Source organism: Crocuta crocuta, unplaced genomic scaffold (assembly GCF_008692635.1).
Source record: "Crocuta crocuta isolate KB4526 unplaced genomic scaffold, BGI_CrCroc_1.0 scaffold16, whole genome shotgun sequence".
Lineage (NCBI taxonomy): Eukaryota > Metazoa > Chordata > Mammalia > Carnivora > Hyaenidae > Crocuta > Crocuta crocuta.
In genome coordinates, this window is record NW_027531893.1 from 8,610,358 (window position 1) to 8,623,383 (window position 13,026).

A 13,026-nucleotide genomic window follows, 5' to 3' on the forward strand; every position below is an offset into this window, starting at 1 on the left:
CCATGGGTGGTTTGTGAAAATGCCCACGCAGCCACATGCCTGCCCTACCCCCGGCTCTGTGATCGACTTTGCCAGCACCAAAAAAAGTTCAGATGTTTTTTTCTGTTGGGTGTAGGAGGGAGGGGTAGTCCAGGCCCTTCTCTCTCATGGCTCTTGACCTTTCTTGGGGCTGCACATAGCGGCTGGTTGGTTTCTTGCTGGAAAAAGGTAAAGCTGCTCCCTGTTGGCTTGTTAAGCCCTGGTGACCCAGAATCCTGAGGGGTTCAAGTACATTCATCCATTACCTGACTTTGTCTCCTTGACTTTCCTCCGGTGTAAATTAACCTGTTTTCCTTTTTTTTTTTTTTTCTCTCTCCCTCTAGATTATTTGCTCTCAAATAACTATGTAAATTCTATTATTGTCCATAAGTTTGATTTTTCCGATGAGGAGATTATGGCATATTATATATCATTCCTGAAAACGCTTTCGTTAAAACTCAACAACCACACCGTCCATTTCTTCTACAACGAGGTAAGTAACTGCCAGAGGGGTGTATTTGGGTGGAAAGCCAGCCGGTTGGGGCAGCACTTTCGGCCCGGGCAGCCTTGTGCCTGTTTACAGGGCACTTGGGTGCTCCCCACTTCCTGATTCCTTGTAGCAGCGCTGTTTGACCTTGACATGCTTAAAAAATTTTTATTTTTCTTTTTGAACTTAAAAGCCACCTCTCTGTTTTTAACATAAAATTCAGTTTGTGCTGCTGGGAACGCTGCATTTTCAGCAGGAAGGAGTGCCCGAAAGTGAACTTGGGATTGAAATGCAGTCAGACCCAGCTTTGCCACTTCCCTGCTGTGTGACCTTAGAGAAGTCCCAGTTCTCTGAGCCTCAGTTTCTTCATCTGAGAAAGGGGATGGTGATTTACACCTTGAAGGATTCTCCAGGGAGTGAATGAAGTGAGACGATGTCTTCAAAGCCCCTAGTATGTACCTGCTCCTTAAAATCGTAGCCACTGCTATTCTTCACAAGCAAACGTCCCTGGTATTCCTTGGGAGAATTACTAGCAATTTCAGTAAATACATTGCTGCTGTTTTCACGGTGAAAAGGAGCTTGATGAGCTCAGTTTATCTTGTACCGGAAGGTACAGATGCTGGCTGTCCTGGGGCTGAGCCTTCTTATTGCACAGCCACTTCACTGAGGACCCGGGCTTTCTCCTCTTCCTGCTCTGCTGACTGCACAGTGGGCAACCGTCCTTGGGCTCGACCCCTCATGGTCTCAGGATGGCTGCAGCGGCTCCAGACATCACAGACTCACATGCCGCTGCCCCAAAACCTGAAGAGGTTACTTCCCTTCTTGTGTTCCTTTCTAACTTCCAAATGCTTCCCTCCCGGAAGCCCCCCAGCAGACTTCCTCTGTGTCTTCCTGGTCAGAATCGTGTCACAGTTCTCGCGCGGTGTGTCTTTGGGAGCAGCCTGGCAGGGCAGCTCCAGCTTGGTATTTCAGGGGCCAGTCTTGTGAAAGTTGGGTGGGGTTGGGAGAGCTGCCTCCAGGGCGGCTCACCCACGTGGCTCACCTGTCGACGCTGGATGCTCACCATGGGCGGGAGGCCTCCGTTATGTGGGCTTCTCCAGTGGCGGCTGGAGTGAGCTCACAGCACGGCGGCTGGTTTTCCCCAGAGCAAACACTCCAGGAGACCAAGACGAGGCAGCCTCGGAGGCCACCTTCCATCCTTTCCGCCATCCTACTGAGGTCACATAGGCCAGGCGCGAGTCCGTGCGGGAGGGGATGTCAGTGTGTGAACATAGGACGTGAGGGCCGTCGGACCGTGCTGGAGGCCCGCTGCCCCACAGCCAGGGGCTGTTTGCATGGCGGGTGTCTCGTAGTTATTTAGTTTATTTATTGACTTTGAGAGGGAGCAAGAGCAGGGGAGGGGCGGAGAGAGGGAGTGAGAGAATCCCAAGCAGGCTCTGCGCTGTCAGCACAGAGCCCGACATGGGGCTCGAACCCACAAAATGCGAGATCGTGACCTGAGCCGAAACCCAGAGTCAGACGCTTAACCGACTGAGCCCCCCAGGCGCCCGGATGGCAGGTGTCTTCTGACGGGTGGTCGCTGCACTGCCCGCCCTCTGTTTGCGGTCAGGTCATACTCTTGGACGTACCGTCTGAGTCTGCCCAAAATCCATCCAACTGTCCCCACAGGATGCAGCAGCCACCCGGACCCTGATTTTCCTTGTCTAGATTCATAGTGGGGAAGGATTGGCCTCAGAGGGAAGAAATGCTAGCTGTCAACCACAGAAGGTGTGGCAGTTTGAAAAATCGACATGGTGTGGCCCGTGTCTGGCAGATAGCAGGTGCTCCTTAAACGTGTCCAGAGACACGTAGATGAAATTTGTGTTGTCCCGGCGGCTCTCCCAGGTGGGTGAAAATCCACCCGTGAACTTCAGACCTGGCAGAGGGAACCTCCGCTCAGGTGCAGCTGGCCTTCAGTACGCAAGGGTGGGAGGGCAGGACTCCCGAGCGGTCCTTTGGAAGAACGTCCTTCTGGTCACCAGAGCTGCAGAGGCCTTATTTCTGAGGCGGGCTCTGTTTCCTCTTGTATGGGGGCCAGCACCGTAGCCACCACTTGCCATGTGGGCACTTCCAGCGCTCTGAGTGGCATCGCCCCCTTCCTTCAGTTCTCACATCGCTGTGGGCTGGCTCCTCTTCCCCACACTCGGGCCTTCCGGGACCCTCGGCGTGGCCCCGGAGCCGTGTGGGAAAACCGGCCAGAGGAGGGGAGCAGAGCCCGCCCTGCTTTCTGCTTCCCCGAAGGCGCCAGCAGTGGAGGTCCCGGCTTCTGAACGGTCTCCATCCCTTCCCGTGATCCCCTTCTCGTGCCAGCAGCATCTCTAAATGGAGAAATGTGTAAGAGCCAGAAGAGATTCTGGATGTTAGGAACACTTCACACTTCGTGGAAGTGGTGTCTAATGGTAGCAAGTAGCCTGACGGCTGAGGCTTGTTACGTGGGAGGGTCTGTGGTAGGTGCTGCCCCTGCGACCCTCACGTCTGATTCCAGCGGCCATGCGGTGTGCATTATTATCCCCATTTTAGAGATGAAGAAACAGAGGCTTAGAAATATTACAGCACACAGCTGAGAAGTGGTAGAACAGATCACAGGTCCCAGTCTGGCACTGTTGGGAACCCCCCCACTGCCGCGTTTTAAAAAAAATTTCTTCTAAGATGGTCTCACCTCCCCACCCCTTCCCACGTTACCCTGGGAACGAACCATTTGCTTTAAGGTTCACGGGGGTAATAGTTTTTCAGCCTTTTACTGCAGTCTGAGAGGATTCAGAAAGCGAGGGGCGGGGGCAGGCCTGCCCTACAGGTTTGTAACGCACTTTTGGTACTTCTTTTGTTTTAGCACACTAATGACTTTGCCCTGTACACAGAAGCCATCAAGTTTTTCAACCACCCCGAAAGCATGGTTAGAATTGCCGTGAGGACCATAACCTTGAACGTCTACAAAGGTAAGCTTCCTTAGCAGCTCATGCCCTGTCGGATTTCTGACACGCCTGCTCTCATGGGTCGGAGTCTAAAGTTCCGGGGGGCGTGGGGGGCTCCATCATAACGCCTGGGGTTGCATGTCTCCCGCAAGGCTCGTAATCCTTGAACACTGAACGGGCGCCTTAGGTGAATTCTGTGCCACTCTCGTGCACTCAGCTCTGCATGTTGAAGTCTTCACGCAGGTGCCCTAGAGATGTCCCAGCAGAGGCCCAGGCGGGACTCTGAGCAGCTGAGGGATAATTAGATCAGACAAAGCTGTCTTTTAAATGTTACATTTCCATGTTTGTGTTCCGGGCTGTAGGATAGATTTCCCTACAGCCCTGGCTTGGGCGGGAGGGCGTTAATCTTTAAGTAACATTTAAATGGAGCATTTCATGTCACAGACAGCAGGGGGCAGTATTGTATTCCCAACCAACTGCACAGCCCACAAATCCTCCTCGTTTCAAGATGTGCTTCATGCCCACAACACCCCCTCCAGAGACGGCCCTGCGCCGGTTCCCGCCCGCATTGGCACGAAGGTTGGCTGGGCACAAGTTTCCTGGCCTGGCACTGCATTGGAGGGCCCGCCTTCTCTGCCCAACCCTGGGTTATTGCCCGGGAGTCACCACACTGGGGCTGGGACTGCCATGTCCTCAAGGAATAAAGGGCTTTGACCTTCATGAGTTTGAGTCATGATGTTATTCCTTGAGATGACCCGTTGTTGGGGGTGGGGAAAGGTCCTCACTCCAGCCTAGTTCTAGGATTTCATTAAATTGGAGAGTGTCTAAGAGCCCGGTGGGGGCCCACCCGGGGTCGCAAACTGAGGGCCTGAGAGCTGGATCCAGCCCTCGGACGTGCTCTGATTGGCTTAGGTATTCCCTGGAAAGGGGTCTGGTTGCCGGTATTTAAACATTGGGAGATATTGGGTAACGATCTGGATTTCTGACTTGACGGTAGAGATTTGGCCGTTCTGGGCCCAGAGCCCCGTAGAGCAGCCGCGAGCTGGTGCTGAGAACCTGGGGCTCCCCGGTTCACACGCTGGGCCCCCCGGCCTCACAGAGTCACCGGCCCACCCAGCAGGCCTCTGAGTTTGCGCCCTGGTCGGGGCCCCAGTCCTGCCGCCCCTGCCCGCTCTCCTCTCTTGTTCTCTTCCTGCCTGTATCTTGAGACTCCTCTCGCTCTCTGTTCTCTGAGCAACTGCCTCGCCACCCGGTTCTTAACCCTGTTAACTGTTGTCTGTTTTTTGCCTTTCCTTCAATGACGATTCCCGTGTTCCTTATTCCAGTGTCATGTAAGTTATTAACTTCCGGTTTTCTGCTTTCTTAACTTATCCTTACATGTAAATACTCGAAACCTGCCCAATGATGGCACAGTTTCCATTGTAGTCAAGCTAGTGCATTGCCGAGTCAGTAGGCTTTCTAATTGCACTATCGAGGTTTAGCCCCATTAATTGTATTAATTATACAAATAGCGTAAGAACTGCCTTGATGTGTATGGTTTCACGAATGAATAAGATCACCATTTTCAAGTATCCCCAGGAAAGACAGAAAAGGTTCAGATTATAGCAGAGAGCTTTTTCATTGTGGTTTTCTTTTTTCTTTTCTTTTCTTTTTTTTTTTTTTTGTTTAATCTCCGCAAGTTATTTTTGGTAGCTTGACTTTTTTTTCCTTGCTGTTTTGTGAATTTTCTCAGTGGATAACCAGGCCATGCTGCACTACATCAGAGATAAGACTGCGGTCCCTTACTTCTCCAATCTGGTCTGGTTCATCGGGAGCCACGTGATCGAGCTCGACAACTGTGTGCAGACGGACGAGGAGTAAGTGACCATGACTGCCCGGGGGCTGTTCCTGCAGACCGCGTGGTCGGGGGAGCTTTCCGTGCTCCCTGAGGAGAAGTGAGCACTAGAGCGAAGTTCACCCCCCGGGTGCAGGCGATGTGTGAACGGCCACACTCTGAAAGGTTCCTCCTGCCTTTCCACCGCTTTTAACAGTGCAGAGTGAGAATCAGCTCGCACACCTCCTGGAGGAGTAGGGCCAGCAAGCTCAGCTCGCCCACTGATGGGGTGCCGGGCGGCTGGTAAACAAAGACCACCCATCGCTTGCTGAGCGAGTAAACACAAGGTGGTGTTTGCAGATGGCCGCGTAGTGCCCGGGAGGGAGAAGGGGCAAAGTGCTGGCATGTGCTGTACTCTGGTTGGACCCTGGGAGCAGGAGGCTCCGTCAAGGAAGCCAGATGCCAAGGACCGCATTTTATGTGACCCTGTTTATTTTCCTTTCTTTTTCTTTTTATTAAAAAAGTTCTTTAGGGGCGCCTGGGTGGCTTAGTCGGTTGGGCGTCCGACTTTCGCTTGGGTCATGATCTCACGGATCGTGGGTTCGAGCCCCACGTCGGGCTCTGTGCTGACTGCCAGTTTAGAGCCTGGAGCCTGTTTCAGTCTGTGACTCCCTCTCTCTCTGACCCTCCCCTGCTCACGCTGTCTCTCTTTCTCTCTCCTAAAAATAAATAAAACATAAAAAAAAATAAATAAATAAATAAATAAAAAAGTTTTTTAAGGTTTTTTTTTTTGAGAGAGAGAGAGAGAGAGCGCATGTGCGCTTGAGCAAGTGTGGGTGGGGCCAAGAGAGGGAGACACAGAATCCAAAGCATCTCCAGGCTCTGAGCTGTCAGCACAGACTCCTATGTAGGGCTCAAACTCATGGACTGTGAGATCATGATCTGAGCTGAAGGCGGACGCGTAACCGACTAAGCCACCCAGGTGCTTATTTTGAGAGACAGGGAGAGAGAACATGCGTAAGCGTGCACATCAGGGACGGGCAGAGAGAATCTTAAGCAGGCTCTGTGCTCAGCATGGAGCCTGAGGCGGGGATGAATCTCATGACCCTGAGATCCTGACCTGAGCCGAAAGCAAGAGTCGGATGATTAGCTGACTGAGCCCCCACCCGGGCACCCTGTGCGACCCCATGTATAGGAAATGCTCAGAACAGGCAAATCTGTAGAGATGGAGGATAGACTAGTGGTTTCCCAGGGCTGGAGGAGGGGCTGGGGAGGGGAGATGGAGGTCCCGGGCTGTTTTGGGAGGAGGGGTTAAAAATGCCCCAGAGTGGACTGGGAGGGTGGTTGGATGGCTGTGTGAATGGTGTGCCGATTATAGCTCAGTAAGCCTGTTCAAAACAACAGGGCGCCTGGGCGGCTCAGTCAGTTAAGCGTCTGACTGCAGCTCAGACCATGATCTCACGGTTCGTGGGTTTGAGCCCTGCATCGGGCTCTGTGCTGACGGCTCAGAGCCTGGAGCCTGCTTCACATTCTGTGTCTCCCTCTCTCTCTGCTCCTCCCCTGTCCTCTCTCTCAAGAGATTAAAATTAAACAACAGTAGCCAACAGATAAATGTGGTGATTTGGGCCCCAGAGTGATAGATACGAGCTCCAGAGCAGGGCTTCTCAATTTCAGCGCCTGGTTGACCTTCGGGACTGGGTATTTGTGTTGTGGGGGGCCCTCCTGCGCACTGTAGGATGCTTAGCAGCACCCCTAGCCTCTGCCCACCAGATGCCGGCAGCACCCCTTTTCCAGTTTCAGCCAAAAGTATCTCCGGACCTTGCCAGATGTCTCCTTGAAGGCAGAATCACCGTGAGTGGGGAACCACTGCCCCCAGCTCTCTGCCAAGTGACAGCTTCACAGAGAGACCGGTGACAGGCACACCCGGGCAGGCTCAGGACGATGGAGGGATCCAGGGAGGAGGGACCTAGAGCCATAGCGCAGTAGCTCCCAGACGGGAAAGGAGTGATGGGGCACTTGGGAAAACCAGGACCTGTATAGAGATGAATAATCACGGATGTGAATGAAACATAACATGGCACTTGATTCCAGAAAAGACAAAAAGTTGTTCCAGGCAGGAAGTGGACTCCTCGTCCCCTGCGTGGCTCTCCAGTGAGCGGTCCTGATGATGTCACCACCTGTTGTTGATGCCTGGGGGGGGGAGAGGGGGAGGGGAAGGGGTGCACAGGGCTCCTCACAGGAGGCTACCACACGTCGCAGTATTAAAGATGGCTCCACTTCAGACTAGAAGACCTTGAAGATGGAAGGGGAGCGGGCGGGGGGCTGGGGGGGAGTGGTAACTATCCACAGAAACAACTAAAAAGTTAACACCTGCCTTCTCTGGAGATCAAGTAGCGATGAGGGAGGCTGGATCAGAGCAGCTGTATCTTATTATCAGCTTATCAGCACCATTGAACTTTCATTTTTATTTTATGTTTTTGAGAGAGAGAGAGTGGGCACGAGTGAGTGACAGGTAGAGAGAGAGAAAGAATCCCATGAGGGGCAGAGAGGGAGAGCGGGAGAAGCGGGGCTCGCGTTCACCTGATGTCGGGCCCCAACTCACGAACTGTGTGATCATGACCTTAGCCCAAGCCAGAGGCTTAACGACCAAGCCACCCAGGCTGTCTGTCCCCAATACCATTGAACTTTTAAACCCATCTGCATGTATTTTGTAAACTAAAGGCTTAAGACGTGAAGTACATCAACTAACTTGCAAAAGGAACATTCCCACAGCATCTTATTAAATGGGGAAAAGGTTGCAAAACATAGTGAATAAATATTCTAGGTGCCAGCTGGGTGGTGGGTTCATAGGCATTTATCATATTAGTAGGCTTTACAAGGTATATTTGCTGTAATCATGAAATATCTTGTGGAAGTATAATACGGAATAATTGTTAAAAATTATATAGAGGAAACAGTTGATCCTTTTTTTTTTTTTAAAGCACGTATATGGCTTGACAGATAGACATATTAACACCCGCCTTTTAGAGGGGATGGTAGGGACACATAGACCTGTGGAAATCAGACTGTAGGGTGAAGTGTGCCCACATGTTCTGTGTGCGTGGGGGACTACGGGAGACCTTTACGTCTTTTTGCTTCTATTTTCTCCTTTAATTTCCGGTCTCCTGAGATGACCGTCTATCCATTGAGTCATAATCATGGCACAGACAAAACGTCTCCCCCAGCTACATTGCCCTTGGCACCTGACACCACGTTGGGGGGAGCGAAAGTGTGCCCGCTGGCCGTTTCAGGGGTCCCCGCCTTGGCAAGTGTGAGACTGACAGCCCAGAGGCCCAAGCAGCCTGCTTGCTGCTCCGCTGGCAGGAGACAGGCCTCCGGGGCTGGGGGCCGGAGTGCCACCTCCCCACGCGGTGCCCCCGTGTAGTCAGGGCCAGGGGGTTGGGGGTGGCTGCCGAGACCTGCTTCTGTCTGGAACCCCCGGGAACATTTTCGTTACTGAGGATTCGCTGCCGCATCAGCACCGCCTATCCTGGGGGGCGGGGGGCCTTGCCACCCTGCGTGGTGGCTGCTCTGGGGAATGGCTTGCCAGGGGAGCTGGTTTTCACTTTGTTTACCTGTTTTGTTTTGGGCGGCGGTGGTGGGTGAGTTGTAGTGAGGCCCCAGAGGATGGGGGTCCCAGGAGTCCCCTAAAGTCGACTGCGGTGTACCTGCCGTTCCCCGTGGTACACACCACTCGTGGGGCCGCTGGGTGTGGTTCTTGAGCCTTTGTTCATTGTATGAACGTTTGTGTGTGAACGCAGCCCTCCCAGTGACCCCCCAGGGCTCTGTGCTTTGGCTTCCGGGCTGAGGCTGTCGTCTTTCCCGGCAGGCACCGGAATCGGGGCAAACTGAGCGACCTGGTGGCTGAGCACCTGGACCACCTGCACTATCTCAATGACATCCTGATCATCAACTGCGAGTTCCTCAACGATGTGCTCACAGACCACCTGCTGAACAGGCTCTTCCTGCCCCTCTACGTGTACTCGCTGGAGAACCAGGACAAGGTGGGTCTGGAGGCCTGGCCCCGCCGTGCCTGCGGGCTGCACGCTGTCTTCAGGAGGGGGAAAAACACGGTCACCTTGAGTAGGACCGAGCTCTGCCAGCCACCTAGGCTTTGTGCCCAAGAGAGACTCCTTTCAAAGCACAGTGGCTTTCTTTTCCTTTCCCTTTATTTCCTGGGGGGTGGGCGGGATAAGGTGGAGAGAGAGTGGGAGGGAGTGTGTTGAGGGGGAGGTTGGCTATAAAAGTGAATGAGAACACTGACATCAGAAGGAGACGGGAAACCTTTGTGAATTTAGGTTTTTGGTGTGTGTTCATCCTTCTCTTGGGGTGTTCTCGTGCCCAGAAACTTTCTGACAGTCGCCAGAGCCCACTGACCCGCCCAGGGTCCAGCCAGCCACGGCACTGGCACACGCAGGGTGGGAGGCGATGGGGCGCGCTGAGGGAGAGGCGCCAGAGCAGGGACTGCCCCCAGTTAGGCTCCAAGTCCATCGGCGGCCCGCATCTGTAACCTGTGTCCCAGGGGGCTCGGAGCTGGTGCGTCTCAGGTCCCGCCACGAGGAGTTCCGCCCGGTCCTTCCCAGGGTTGAGCGGCCGAGGCCTCAGCGGAAGGCAGGACGGAGCCCGTTGGTTCCTCCGCAGAGACTCCAGCCTCCGCACATGTGCCTCAAGCGGTTGGAGCTTTCGTTTTGGAGATGGAACGTGGAGATTCTTGCCAAAAACAAATAAATAAAAAGTTGCAGCCCAAACCAGAATTATCACAGGCAGCTCTGGGAGGTAGAGAGAGAGCATGGGACTTGGGGGTTTTCAGACCTGGGTTCAAATTCTGCTTCTTCCCTTCCCTCCCTCTGTGACCTTGGACAAGGCAGCTCACTCCCCCTTGGCCCCCGCAGTGAAACGAGGGTCCTGAAGGTACTCATAGGGCTGATGCGGGATGGAGCCCATGGAAGTTCAGTTACAAATGAGGGGTTTTTCCGAAGCCAGGGCGCCCCAGCCCCTCCCTGCCCCATCTCGAAAGCTCTTCCTGAGAGCAGGCGTCCAGAGGCCCCTCCTGCCAGGCTCTGTGGACCAGCTGGGGGAAATTAACATTCCTGGTAATTTTAGGAGCTGCTTTTTCTCCTGGACCCAGCCTCTAATCCGTGACTAATGGTGAAGGACTGCTCAGGTAGAAAAATAGAGGCCTTGAGAACGGTATTGGACGGGATTAGGTTGTGAATTTATTTTGCAGAGTGGAGTTTTGACTAGTACTGGGAAAGAACAGCCTTAGGGTCACAGAGGAAGTGGGGGACGGGGTGCCTCGCCTTCAGACAGATGGCTTTAGGCTTCATGTCTTTTGTGCTGCTCGCATGCCTGACCAGGACCCTTTTCTCTCTGTCTTTACCCCGACCCTCCCTAGGGAGGAGAACGCCCGAAGATCAGCTTGCCGGTTTCTCTCTATCTCCTGTCGCAGGTATGTGTCATTGTTTGTCTGCGTCCCCAACCACATTTGGGGGTCGTTTGGGGGAACCGGGCCACATCACCCTATCTTCTCTCTGTGTCCCCCGTCTTGAAATAAAACAGTAAAAGGAACAGGGTTTCTATTTTCCAGACACTGAGTAGAGGTGCTGGTATCTTCTTCGTGGTAATGGATGGAAATTTAAAGAGAATTGAAAAGTAAATCAAACCTGGCCCTTCTGTACTTGGTTTTTACTGTGGGGACTGAGGTTTTCAAACAACCAAGAAGCGTTCTGAATACTCTGGAAACGTGGACGGTCTGGGTCCTACTCGTGACATTTTGAAATAAGCCCCAGACTGCAGGACCCAGTGTGTGTATCTCTCCGCAGCAATCTCCGCTGAACAAGTTCCCACTAATGAGGCTGTTTTCAAAGACTTGTGTCGTGGTTGACGTTCCCCGATTACCTTCTGGAAGGTATCTTGTAGCAGCCTCAGTTCCCAGATTTGTGTCTTGAGCCAATTTGTCTGCCTCCCCCTCCTTAAACAAGTGTGTTTCCTTCTCATCATTATGTAATATTTACAAGAAGGGAAAAACTCCATGGCGACCCAGTTACATAACTTTAAAAATATTTTTATTACAAGCAGTCCAGACTTGGAGGCCACCTCAGTAGACTGTCAAGCAGTCAAACGTTTGACCAGAGCTCTGTTCCCACTTCTGTGGTGGCACAGGTATTTATTTGCTTGGCTGAGAGAAAGTCCAAACGTGGGCCATTTGGAGATGGAGGTGGGGGCTGAGAAGAGAGAGAGAGAGACGCAGCCCCGGCCTCCCCGTGGAGGCTAAGCCAGTCGGGGTCTGCGCGTGGCCTGTGCCTTTCTCCCTCTCCGGGTGCCCCTGCACTGGTCCCCCCTCCTCCCGAATGCCCCCCCGTGCAAACCCCAGCCCCTCCTGGCGCCTCCTCTGTCGCCTTGTTACCAATCTGCCCGCATCGCCCGCCTGGGATCCTCTGGGCCCGGCCGGACCTGAGCGGCGAGAGTTTCTGTGTTTCCGTCACAGGCATCCCACGGAAAGCGCTCCCAGAGGCCCCCGGCTGTGGGAGCACCGCGCGGGCCAAGTCCCTCTGAGGAGCGTGGGGTCGGGGCACGCCCCTTCTCAGACAACCCCTTGTCTCCTCTTTTCTTAGCAAAGGACCAGGCGTTGCAGCCCTACATTGTTGGAGCAGCTCACAGAAAGCAGGCTGGGGAGTTGGTGCTTCTCAGGGCTGTCCCCCCCCACCCCCCCGCCCCGTGTCGTCTTCCATTTGCTTTTTCACGTTGTCGCCTCCAATAGAGTAAATCCCCTGTCCCCGATCCCTACATCCGAGCATCCTTACACATGACTTGAGAAGCACAGCTGCAAAACCAAAGAATTCCCACTGACAACGTTCACTTAGCGCAGCCGGGAACGCCATCCTTCAAGAAGTCTCCCTCTTACCTTCTCAGCCCCAGCCCCTGTCCTTCTCCCCAGGCTCAGCAGCCTTTCAGTGTCTGGCTTTGCTCTTTTTTTTAAACAATGTTTCTTTTTTATTTTTTACTTTTTAAAAAAATGTTTACTTTGGGAGAGGGAGAGAGCACATGAGCATGTGTGTGCAAGTGGGGGAGGGGCAGAGAGAGAGGGGGAGAGAGAGGATCCCAAGCAGGCTGCCTTCTGTCGGCACAGAGTCAGGCTCAGGGCTCGATCTCCCAAACCACGAGACCATGACCTGAGGTGAGATCAAGAGTCACACGCTTAACCAACTGAGCCACCCAGGTGCCCCTAAACAGTGTTTTTTTTTTTTTTCATTTCAACAGATTTTTTTTTTAATTTAAAAAGTTCAAAACAGGTGAAAACCAAGTTTTCTTTCTACTTTTGTTTCTTCTCCTGATTTCTGTCCCCAGAGACAACTCTAGTTACAGGGTTTTCTTACGCCTTTCCAGACACATTGTCTGCAGGGGTTTTCAGCTGGGGGTGATTTGGCCTCCCTTCCCCCCCTCCAACATCTGGAGACATTTCTGGCTGGGTGGAGGCCAGAGATGCTGCCAGACGTCGTACGGCGCACACGACAGCCCCCTGCGGCAGAGAATTATGGCCGGAGAGTAGCGCCAGGGTTTAGGAATCCTGGTCCGTGTGNGTGTCCCAGGATGCGCCCCCCGCCTCTGGCGCTGCCTTTCTGTCGTCAAACAAAGCAGCAGGTGTGTCCGAAACAGCTTTGCAAGGCCACTTGGGACACCCTGATTCCCAGCACCACTCTCCTGAACATTGGGCAACG

The 13,026-nt window shown here is 53.4% G+C and overlaps 1 protein-coding gene across 4 annotated transcripts in view; it reads left to right on the forward strand.

The window, feature by feature from the left end:
• Window positions 1–13,026, forward strand: part of CLEC16A (C-type lectin domain containing 16A) — a 198,359-nt gene that overhangs the window by 21,334 nt on the left and 163,999 nt on the right. For all 4 annotated transcript variants that reach the window (XM_077773315.1, XM_077773316.1, XM_077773317.1 and 1 more), the window contains exons 4-8: window positions 363–511; window positions 3,375–3,480; window positions 5,189–5,312; window positions 9,138–9,312; window positions 10,704–10,757. In XM_077773315.1, the coding sequence (XP_077629441.1) occupies window positions 363–511; window positions 3,375–3,480; window positions 5,189–5,312; window positions 9,138–9,312; window positions 10,704–10,757 (608 nt within the window). The remainder of the gene's footprint in view (window positions 1–362; window positions 512–3,374; window positions 3,481–5,188; window positions 5,313–9,137; window positions 9,313–10,703; window positions 10,758–13,026) is intronic.